Here is an 11,060-nt window from a genome sequence, read left to right as displayed (position 1 = left end):
AGTTATTGATATATTGTTCAAAAAGTAAGGAAACAGGTCAATCGTTACAAACAATTGACCTGTTTCCTTACTTACTGATCACTCTTTACATTATACAAATTAATAACAACACAAAATATATATATATATATATTAAATTCCCTTGGAACTAGGGAAGTTTTTTTTCATTTTATATTTATAATATTTTTATTCTACTAAAACTTTCAGTACATCCAGAGTTTAGTTTATAATAACACTTTTTTTTGTTAAAAAAAATTACTAAATTAATTACACTTCCAGAATTTTAATCACATTCATAACTTTTCACATCAGTTGTATTAGAAAATCATAGTTTTTTTATATTTACTATATTAACAACAGTAAATATACAAGTGTGGATCTAGAAATTTTTTTTAAGAGGGTCATTTTACTAAATTTGATTATCAAACGTGATTTTCTTTCAAATTTAAGAATAAAATACCTAAAAAGACCCAGCACAGGGTGGTCGCGGCACAGTGGGGACGTGACATAGTTGGATCAAGTATAATGATATCTGACAGTGATTAAAATCACTGTCATAAAAAACGATTTGATGCAAATCTGTAGATAATGTTTAATTTTAAAAAAATTAATGGATGATTCCAAAAGCTACATGATCTCCTATTTCCTTATTTATATTCTGATTACAAGTTTTTATAATTCATAAGTGTAATATATAAATGTAAATATGTCGAATGAAATAATATAAATAGTACTCATTTTAAAAATTTATAATGGTCCATACATTTTTCAAAAAGTTATAGCGTTATAAAGTTAAAAATATAAAAAAAGAGTTTTTTTACAAAATCGTATTATTTTTATTAATTTTGACGTCTGTTTTCACCATGAAGACAAAAAAAAGTCCGAATTTTTTTTTTTCCATAATAAAGAATATTACATAAACTTTAATTTAAGATATATGTAAAATTTTCAGTTTCCGGAACACTTTCAAAAGTTAATTTTTTTTGAAAAGTTGTCATTTTGAATCCCCCCTGTGAACAGATGAAAGGACCAATTTATAAAAAATATGTACAAAATGATAGGTAAATACCTCATGTATCTATAAAAAAAAATGTATATCGTTTTTGTCATTTTTAAAAAAGTTATGGCAATTTTAAGTAAAAAAAATTGAAAAAATGTCGAAAATTAGCGATTTCTAATTTTGTAATTTTTTTGAAGATTTCCCCATTTACGGAGAACGAAGGAAATTTTTTCAATTTTTGAAGGTAATGTCTTCGATTAGATACGATTTGTGATCTTTTGACGTATCGTTAAAAGAAATCGGTTCGGTGAAAACCGAAAAAAAGTAATAACAGACACAAAAAGAAAAAACACATCCTAGTCAAATTATACCTTCTCAGTTTCGTATTACAGCTAAATTGTAGAAAATTATGTATTGCTATACAAAAATATTTATAGGACAGGAAAATTTAAATTTAGCACCTCCAAAAATAATATTCAAAATACATTTATGTAAATAACATTACCATTTTAATAGTAATAATAGCCAAAATTATTTATAGACATTTCATAAGTTACTTTATTTTAATTAAGAACTTAACTCATCTATGATACATTAAGATATCTTATATTTTAACAACACTCAATCAATCCTAAAAATAAAAAAACTATTTTAAATTTTAAGCTTAATAATTAATTACTTAAAGAGATATATACAAATGGTTGATAGTTTTAAATCATAACAGTGAACAAGCTATAGTTTTAAGAAAATGAACTGCAAACAATTAATATTATATAAAGTAACTTAGGTATAATACGCATATAAAGAGTTTAGATAAGAAGAATAACAACAACTATAATACTATTTTTCAAAATATATTAATAACTATAAAGTTAAAAAAATACTTGAATAGTTAAAAATTGTATCATTTAATTTTTTAGTAATTAGTCTTAATCTAATTTATACCACCTCGATGTATTCAATAACTATAACTTTTGCAAGAATATGTAGTGGTAAAATAATGTGTATTAATACAAAAATTATGAAGTATAAATATTTTTCTATAAAGCTAAATGTCAAATATATAAGAATTGTATACAAAAACAGATTTTAATCAACAAATAGTTAAATAATTACTATAGGATAAACTATAAGCTACAAGAATTTTATAATTATTCTTTATTTTTTAACACCAACGTCTCTAAGTGTTATTTATTTGTACAAGATGCACTTAAAAGACTTTCAAAATTATTATCATTACAAGTTGAACAAATTAAATTTATTATACAGTTTGTTGAAAAATAAAATGTTAAAATAACTGATAATTTAATAACCAAACTTTTGTTTCTTTAGCCTTCTTTTAGATTTTTGTAATTCACCATCTGAAACATCTGAATTTTCTGATCCAGAAACATCAAGTGCTATCTCACTTGATTCCATGGCATAATTTCCTGTAGCTTTAGCTCTTTCCAATGTTCTTATTTGTGACTCTAAAATATTGTTTTGTCTTTTAAGATCATCAATATCTTGTTGATGAGATACATTTTTACGCCTCATAAACTGTATGTAATCTGCAGCTTTTTTCAATATTTGAGCCCTACTAGCTACTTTTTCACCTTGTAAAGAAGGGACTGAATCTCTGAGACTGGTGAAACTGTCTTTGATATGATCACGGCGTTTCCTTTCCAATGCATTATGGTGTGCTCTTTTTTCAGCAGTTTCCAGCTCAATATCTCTATCATCATCACTCATATTGTTAAAATTGTCTTAATTAGTAGATTTAATTGAAAAATATCTAACAAAACAAAAAAAAGTTACGTGTTACTAACAAGTATATACTACTTTGAAATTGAGAATTATTTAATTTATTCAATTTTTATAGAGTTAATAGACTCATAGATAGTAGACATAAGCAAATTAATGAATATTAATAAATTCATCAAATTAACATATTTCATTTTGAAACATTTTAAGATTTCATTAGAATAATTAATTTTTGGTAAATAATATTTAATTGAGTCAAAATAAAAATTCAATAGTTTCATTTTCATAGATAAAATATAAAATAAATTTACTCACTTATTATATAATAATAATCCACTTTGTCAGAATAGGGAATATGACACTTTTAAAATTAACCACAAATAGAAATATTTTAATTAGTAGTTGTTTTTAAGTTCAACGATAATATAAACTCAATTATCATAAAAATACTATAATAATTTATTTGTAATCATCAAAAATGCTATAAATTTATGAACAACAAAAAGGATATTATCATTATTAAATATCATATGTTTTTCGTATACAACGTGATTTTGTTTATATTGTTGGCTACGCTGAATTTTTTTTCGGTCGTGGTTAACACTGAGTACCTCTCGAAAATACAAGATTAACACTGAATGTGACAATACCCATTTTTAATATAACGGTCGTTTTGTTTAGTTTGAATTACCAATAGTAATTTTATTGTTGTGACATATATGTAGATGTTTAAAATGTTATTAACTTAAATCAGTGTTGAAGACTAGATATTTTATAATACCTTGTGTAAGTAAGTGTAATATTACTGATATTTTCTTACTACAGAACATAACTCTAAGTATAGTTTTCCAATATTTTTTAAATATTTCAATTAATTACTATTTCTTATTATTTTATTTACAAACTATTATTTAATAACGTAGTTCTTATTATAGTCATTAAATTAAAATATAATTTAATTGAATTATTAAATTTCATTATAATTTGAATTTAATGTATCAGTTTGCATGAAAAATCATAATGAAAAGGGGAATTAATGGACAATCAGCTAAGAAACCAAAAAAACCCAGATCTGAAGATGACATTAGAGATCCAATACAAGTATTTTGTCGTGTGCGTCCTGCTCCAACAACAATTGAAAGTCCATGTATTAAAGTTGTGTCCGACACTGATCTACAAATTCATTGTTTACCTGATGACAGAGGAATATCTAGAGAGGGCCAATTTAGTTATAAAAAAATATTTACTGAATATGAAACCCAAGATGTAGTTTTCCAAGAGTTAGCACTACCCCTTATTGAGCAACTATTAATGGGAAAAAGCAGTTTACTATTTGCCTATGGTATATCTGGCAGCGGTAAATCATACACAATGACTGGAAATCAAGAAGATGGTGGTATTGTGGGTCGTTGTTTTGATGTTATTTTTAATTCTATTCAAGATTATCAAGCAAGGAGATTCACTTTTAAACCTGATAAGTTGAATAGTTATGATGTTTTAAGTATAGAAGATGCTATGCTATTCAAAGCTGAAGATTTTAAAAATAATGTTAAGTTTCCCAAAACTCCAAAAAAGTATGTTATTGAAATAACTGTTTTACTAAATAGATTAAATTAAATGTATTGTAATTATTTTAATTTTTTGATGTAGAAAAGATGGAGAATCTGATAGAGTATCTTTTGACTACAAAATTGTTGATATTGAACAAGATGTTGCATATTCTGTATTTATAAGTTATGTAGAAATATATCATAATTATGTATATGATCTCTTAGAAAATGTATCTGATGGGGAAATTAGACGGTAAAATTAATCTATTTTAGTTGTAGAAATTTACCTGAACATATTGATTTCATATTTTTAGAAATAGTAAAATTATTCGAGAAGATTCAAATGGAAATATGTATGTTCACGGTGTCAATGAACAAGAAGTAAATAGTGCTGATGAAGCCTTTGATTGGTTAAGAAAAGGTCAATTACGTAAACGAACAGCACCTACTTTTTTGAATATAGATTCTAGTAGAAGTCATACTGTATTTACACTACGTTTAGTTCAAGTAAGATATCGAAATAATTTTAGAAAATGAATTATTGTTTAATAACATCAGATATATTATTTTAGGCACCTCTTGATGCAGATGGAGTAAATGTAATTCAAGATAAAAAATTCACTGTAGTAAGTCAATTATCATTAGTTGATTTAGCTGGGAGTGAGAGAGCTGGAAAAGCTAAAACTACAGGACAAAGATTACAAGAAGCAGGTTTGCAATTTAAATTTATTTTCTAATTATTCAATTATGTTGTTTTAATAATATTTTATTCAGGTGAAATAAACAAATCATTGTCAAATCTTAAACAATGTCTTAAAATATTATATGAAAATCAATCCTCAAGTAACTTACGTAGTATAGCAGAAAAAATTCCATATAGAACATCTCGACTTACACACTTATTTAAAAGTTTTTTTGAAGGGTCTGGTTCTATAAGAATGTTAATTTGTGTTAATCCAATGACTGAATATGCTGAACTTTTGGTAAATTTTATTTTATTTTATTTTTGAAGTGAAACATCTTTACAATGAGTCCAAAAAATATATATATTATTGCGCATCATGTTCAGCTGTAACATTTTGCCATCATGGACAGATTTTATTGTTCTATTAGGTATACAGTTAAAGTTTTATTATTTGATGAACATATAAGTTTAATTAAATAAAACTATGCACGTCACATGGACTTAAAAAAAATTAATAATATTGTCAAAAATCAACAGATTTTAGGCTTTGGAATGTCGCTGGGCAGACCTGGTAAAAATTTAAGGTTTTAAATCAAAAAACCCTAGTGACAATGAGCATTTTTGATAAAAAAATTTTCCCTGTTCCTAAATAATTTTCCTAAAATAATTACACCTAGCTCTTTCATTATAAAAAAATTGGATATTATTAAGTAATTTATTGAGCATAAACTAATTTTTTAATCTTTGTTTTTATATCTAAGATTTAAAGAAAAATAAATATGTGTATATACTTTTAGTAATAATTATTAATAGTAAGTAATAAATTTTATTTCACTATAATTTAGTACTGTTTTTTTTCGAAAATTAAAATAATATTATTTAAATGCATTAAATAATTTCATTTCAAATAATTTTGATTGTGCATAAAAAAGTTTAAAAAAATACATTAGAAGCAATTTTCACACAATATCTTCATAATGTCTGATCAAAAACTTATATTAGTTATTTCAGTTATCATATGGCCATTATATCTTTCATGACAATAGAGTTAGAATAATTAATAATAAATTAAATTAATTTCAATTGAAAATAAAATTTTTAGATGTATGTTTTTATTTTATTCCAATGTAAACCTAATATTTTATCAGTTGAATGACTCTGAAAGAAGTTTCTATTCTTTTGCATATATTCATTATTATTATTATTATTTTTTAATTTCACACATTTTATATAACTATAATTTTATTAACAGCCTGTTTTACAATTTGGAGAAATGTCTGGTAGTGTTCAAGTTAAAAGAATGACACCTTTAAGAATGGATTTGGGTTTGACACCAGGTAGAAGAAAAATGATTGATGTAAGCATATATTAAATATTTTATGTTTTAAAAAAAGAACTTCTGTTGTTATCAAGTACCTTAAAGTTCTAATTTAAAATAATAGTTTTGAAGAATTTAGAAAATGTAATAAAATATCACCTGCCTATCCTACTGTGGGATTTTCTTGTTTTATAACACTTCATTTGGAAATTTGTTTTACATTCTATAATTTAAATTATTTAAATGTATTAAATTTTTGAAGAATTATAAAACATTGAGATCCTACAAAAGTACTTATTTTTAATTAAAATTTAAGTCATTGCAGTATTAGTAAATAAATAATTTTGATATCTTTTAGGTGCAAACAATAAATCGTATTCCATGTGTTTTAGAAGAGGATTTCAAAGATCCAAATGATAATAAAAATTGCAATGAAATAAGAGATAAATATTTTCCCAAGTACAACTATTTTAAACACTATTTTACATTTTCATTGAATTTATTACTTTTTTTTTTTCAGTTTTTTAGATCTTGGGCCTCCATTACCTGAATTAAAATTTGAAGATTTATTAGTTAAAGATAAGCGAGAGCAAATGTTAATTGCTCTAGAGCAAAGAATCAAGAAAAAAGATGAATTAAGAGAAATTTTAATTAATCAAAGTATAATTTTAGTATTTTGAATTATTTATTTTAACTTATAAATTAATATTATTTTAGGCAATGATATAAGGTCTAATATAGTGCTTTTAGAAAGTAATTATAAAAATGCTGCTCAAGAAATAAGTTCTCTTCAAATACTTCGTGATCAAGATAAAAATAAAGTATGCTGCTTTTAAATTCTATGCATTAAATTTAGTATATTTTACTATTAATTTCTAAAATTTAGATAAAACAATATCAAAATAAGGCATTTTTACTAGAAAATGAGATGGCTTCATTTAAAAGAAAATTTGAATTAATGGAAAGCGAAAACAAAAGATTGAAAGCTGATGTAAGTGTTACAAAATATAGTCGTCACCATTAGAAAATAAAAATATAACTTTTAATTTGATAAATATAAAATGAATGTGATTTATTAAAATATGAACCTAATGACCTAGATTACAAATTTTGATTTTATTTTTCAAACATATTTTACTTTAATTTCAGTTAACCTGTATGAGCATAGCTTAAGTGTGCTGAAAAAACTTATAACATAAAAATAAAATTCTTAAAATAATATTTTAGTTAATTGACCCAAATAGTTGGGATTAAGGCAAGGAAAGAGAATGAGAATAAATTAGTAAATTATAAATTATTAAAATTAGTAAATTTTGACATTTTTTTCACTAAAATTGATTTAAATTTTTGAAAAATGAATGTATCAAAATAATTTTTATTTATATAGAAGTCTTAGGTATTTTCCTTTCATTTGATATAATTTTTTTGAAAATCTATCCCTTTATCTGCTTACAGGGGGGATACAAAATAGCAACTTTTTTACAAAAGTAAATTTTTTCTACATAACTTTTAAAAATGTTCAGGAAATACTGCATCCTTTAAAGATATGTTAAATTAAAGCTTATGTTACATACTATATGTAAAAAAAATAAAACATTTTCCCGACAACTTATCTTCTATGTGCAAATGGCAGTCTAAGTTGAATAAAATATAGGAGTTAATTTTGCTTTTGGAATAATCCACCAATTTATTAAAATTAAACACTATCTACATATTTGCATCAAATCGTTTCTTATGATAGTAATTTTAATCACTGTTAGATATTTTAATTTACAAATAAATAATGAAATTAATTTATCGTAAAAGTTTATGTGAATGAATAATTTTAATTTTAGTTAAATGCTAAAGATAATATGCTTAACCAAGTATCAGTTGACAAAGATTTGCTTAAACAAAAATACAATACCAAAATTATCAAAAAACAAGAACAACTATCAAAAGACTTTAAAGATAAATGGAGAGTTCAAGAAAATGAGTTTGAAGTTAGTGTACATTTAAAATTTTTAACTAAAAAAATTATTAATTTGGTACACTCTTAGGTAAATTTTTTTTATTAAGAAACATGAAAAATTTTGAATTATTATTTACAATTATTTATAAAAAAAAAATTAGTTTATCATTTTAAGAGTTATAATAGTAATTAAAAACTAATACTGTATTTTCTTCAGGCTAAATTACAAGAAAAAAAAAGAAAATTGAGACATATTAAAAATATTGCTGACAGTGTAGAGAGTATTCCAAGACTCTCCAGTAGACATACAATCAAACGCACATTATCTGATGAAAGTTTAAGTAAACCAGATACAGCTGTCAACAAACCCACTGAAAATACACCCAGTAAAGTAATATTAAAAATTTGTGCTTCTGAATTCATTTTTTATGACATTTTTTGTGACATTTATTGACAATTTTTCATTCAATTATAGCCATCTCAAGCAACTTTGCGATATCTTCGATCTAGAAGATCAAAGTCTTGTGATCCTCAAGAACGTTGGATTGAACATAAACCTCCTGTACCTATTCCATTACAAACTGTTATGCAGCCCACAATGAAAAAAAGGAAATCAGTTACAAAGTTGACAGATGCTAAAACAGTATCTAAAACTGATGCATCCAAATATTGCTTATTAACTCAAGAACAAGATGAAAATGGAATTCCAGAAGCGAAATTATACAAGGTTAGTTAAATAATTTTTTACAATCAGATAATATCAAATGAACTAAATGATATATTTTTAAAGGGTGATATAATACAAACTACAGGAGGAGGAGCTCAAGTAGTTTTTAACGATGTTGAAACATTAAAACAAGATTCTCCGTTAGGTGGATCACCTGTCAAAAATCGCATACAAGCATATAATGAAGAAATTAAAGCTCATGCTTCTGATGATCTTCAGTCAAGATGTTATGGTATACATGGTTATACACCAGTGTCAAGGAAATAAATTATAAAATTAATGATTAAGATTTATGTTATTTGACTTGTTGATTTTTTAATCATTCATAGACCAACATTAATTTTTAACCCTAAAATTATATTTGTGTAACTGTAAGTTTTACTAATATCAAGATTTTATAAAACTAGCAATTAAGAAATAATAATACCAAATCTTACAATTAATTCAGTTTATCAATTTTATTGTTTTGTGATATACATTTTACTGTACATTTATACCTTACCATGTTTTTTTTATAATTATATAGATTTTTCAATACATTAATAATTAAATAAATTCTTATCATTATTTCTTTTAATTGCTAACAAATTACATATTTTTATTACAATTAACTAATATGGTTTATTTATTCATTTTATTTAGGTTGATTTACCTTATACAGAGTGGAACATATTAAACTGACAACTTTTAAACTTTGTATATAGTTATAAATGTTTTACATTCTTAGACTACAATATATGCATGTTTTTTTATATTTATTATTAATGGCCAATAAAATTTAAAAAAAAAAATGTTTTTCTTGCGAAAAATTTCTATTGGTCCTAATAAAAAGTTTGAGATAATTAAATATTGAGTTACAAGCATTTTAATGTATAGTGTAGGTATGAGGCATAGGTGGAAAATGCATTATAAATTTATACCAGTACAAGCTGTACCCACTCACGCTGAATACTCAGTCACTAAGTTCTTATCTATCCAAAAGTGTGGACCCATCAAATTTTTCTCTAAGAAAAACTAAAAAATGGCAATTTTATATATTGTTAAATATAAATAATCAAAAATATGCTTTTAACGTAGATTTAAAAATGCAAGGTGTTAAAAAAAAAATTACAGGGAAATTAAAATTTGATCAGAAATTATAAGAATTGTCAGTTAAATCTGTTTCATTCTGTATAGTCTTGGTTGAATTAATTATTTTATCCATTGATTTAATGAAATTATATTGAATTATAATTGTTGCTACAATAACTTAGATTTGTACACTTTGACTTAATATTAATTTATGTTCATAACTTCAATGTAAAAATAATTATAATAGGTATTTTCTTTTGTTATCATAATGAAAACTTATGACTAATTTTTCTTGAATCACAGTTAACTAAAAATTCCGCGTTTTTCATTAACTTTTAAATATTTTTTGCTTAAAATTTAGTTATAAAATAAATATTTAAAAGGCCTCTAAGATTAATGCATTAAAATTCTGAAATGTATGAAAAAAATTATAAATTAATTTAAACTTCAACAGTTTTTAGGATTTTGTGAAAATCATGTACATAAATATTTCAAAACATTTTTCCTAGAAATGTCTGTGTGAGATACAAGAATGAATCTTTTGAAATTTTTATATTAATTTAAATTTCTGGTACACTTTTATTGAAGGAAAAATTAAAACGAATAAACCTATCTCAAGCTCATATATTGTTATTTTATTATAATAACTAGTAATATAATGATAGTTATACATAATATTCACACATTATTACAGAAATAATTACAATAATATTAATTAAAAATTAAATGTTACAAATAGTGCATATTTGTATAATACAACATCAACTTCCTTTTGATTATATTATCCCTAAATTTTTAATGAGCTATTACAATAATTCAAAATACAGTGAGTTATTTTTCAGTAAAATGAAACTTGACTACTAGACTTTTAGTTTATCTAAAATACAATTTTTTTAATGAAATCTTTAATTTAGTCAATAAAAAAAAAATGACAAAATAATTATGACATTATAATAGCAACCAATAAATGAATTTTATTGTTTGAATTAATTTTAATTTAATAATAAACTAAATT

General features: G+C 23.6%; 2 protein-coding genes across 3 annotated transcripts; one reads left to right on the top strand and one right to left on the bottom strand.

Moving 5' to 3' along the window:
- Positions 1-1,473: 1,473 nt before the first annotated feature.
- LOC126896664 (protein max) lies at positions 1,474-3,225 on the bottom strand. Its single transcript, XM_050669617.1, has 2 exons — positions 3,059-3,225; positions 1,474-2,774 (listed from the first exon to the last, which is right to left on the bottom strand). Exon 2 carries the CDS (start codon positions 2,729-2,731, stop codon positions 2,306-2,308), a length of 426 nt encoding a protein of 141 aa, XP_050525574.1. The 5' UTR covers positions 2,732-2,774; positions 3,059-3,225; the 3' UTR covers positions 1,474-2,305.
- Positions 3,226-3,382: 157 nt separating this feature from the next.
- Positions 3,383-9,585, top strand: LOC126896660 (kinesin-like protein KIF23). 2 transcript variants are annotated; one of them, XM_050669612.1, is made up of 15 exons: positions 3,383-3,533; positions 3,746-4,317; positions 4,394-4,546; positions 4,608-4,800; positions 4,866-5,004; positions 5,068-5,276; positions 6,231-6,335; positions 6,655-6,755; positions 6,817-6,956; positions 7,014-7,117; positions 7,183-7,287; positions 8,132-8,278; positions 8,465-8,638; positions 8,723-8,974; positions 9,038-9,585. In XM_050669612.1, the coding sequence occupies exons 2-15, from the start codon at positions 3,764-3,766 to the stop codon at positions 9,239-9,241; spliced, it is 2,580 nt and encodes an 859-aa protein (XP_050525569.1). In that variant the 5' UTR covers positions 3,383-3,533; positions 3,746-3,763; the 3' UTR covers positions 9,242-9,585. The 2 variants fall into 2 exon arrangements, with proteins under 2 accessions (XP_050525569.1, XP_050525570.1); XM_050669613.1 differs by having other exon boundaries at positions 3,386-3,529.
- Positions 9,586-11,060: the final 1,475 nt, after the last annotated feature.

This window comes from Daktulosphaira vitifoliae, unplaced genomic scaffold (genome assembly GCF_025091365.1).
Source record: "Daktulosphaira vitifoliae isolate Bord-2020 unplaced genomic scaffold, ASM2509136v1 Scaffold_1, whole genome shotgun sequence".
Taxonomy (NCBI): domain Eukaryota; kingdom Metazoa; phylum Arthropoda; class Insecta; order Hemiptera; family Phylloxeridae; genus Daktulosphaira; species Daktulosphaira vitifoliae.
This window is presented reverse-complemented; position numbering and strand designations above follow the sequence as displayed.

Bases quoted from the DNA above. Each gene is read 5' to 3' on its own strand.
- LOC126896664 (XM_050669617.1), bottom strand. From the start codon at position 2,731: ATGAGTGATGATGATAGAGATATTGAGCTGGAAACTGCTGAAAAAAGA.
- LOC126896660 (XM_050669612.1), top strand. From the start codon at position 3,764: ATGAAAAGGGGAATTAATGGACAATCAGCTAAGAAACCAAAAAAACCC. The intron at 4,547-4,607 runs GTAAAATTAATC...TCATATTTTTAG, and splicing joins TCTGATGGGGAAATTAGACG to AAATAGTAAAATTATTCGAG. The intron at 6,957-7,013 runs GTATAATTTTAG...ATATTATTTTAG, and splicing joins AGAAATTTTAATTAATCAAA to GCAATGATATAAGGTCTAAT.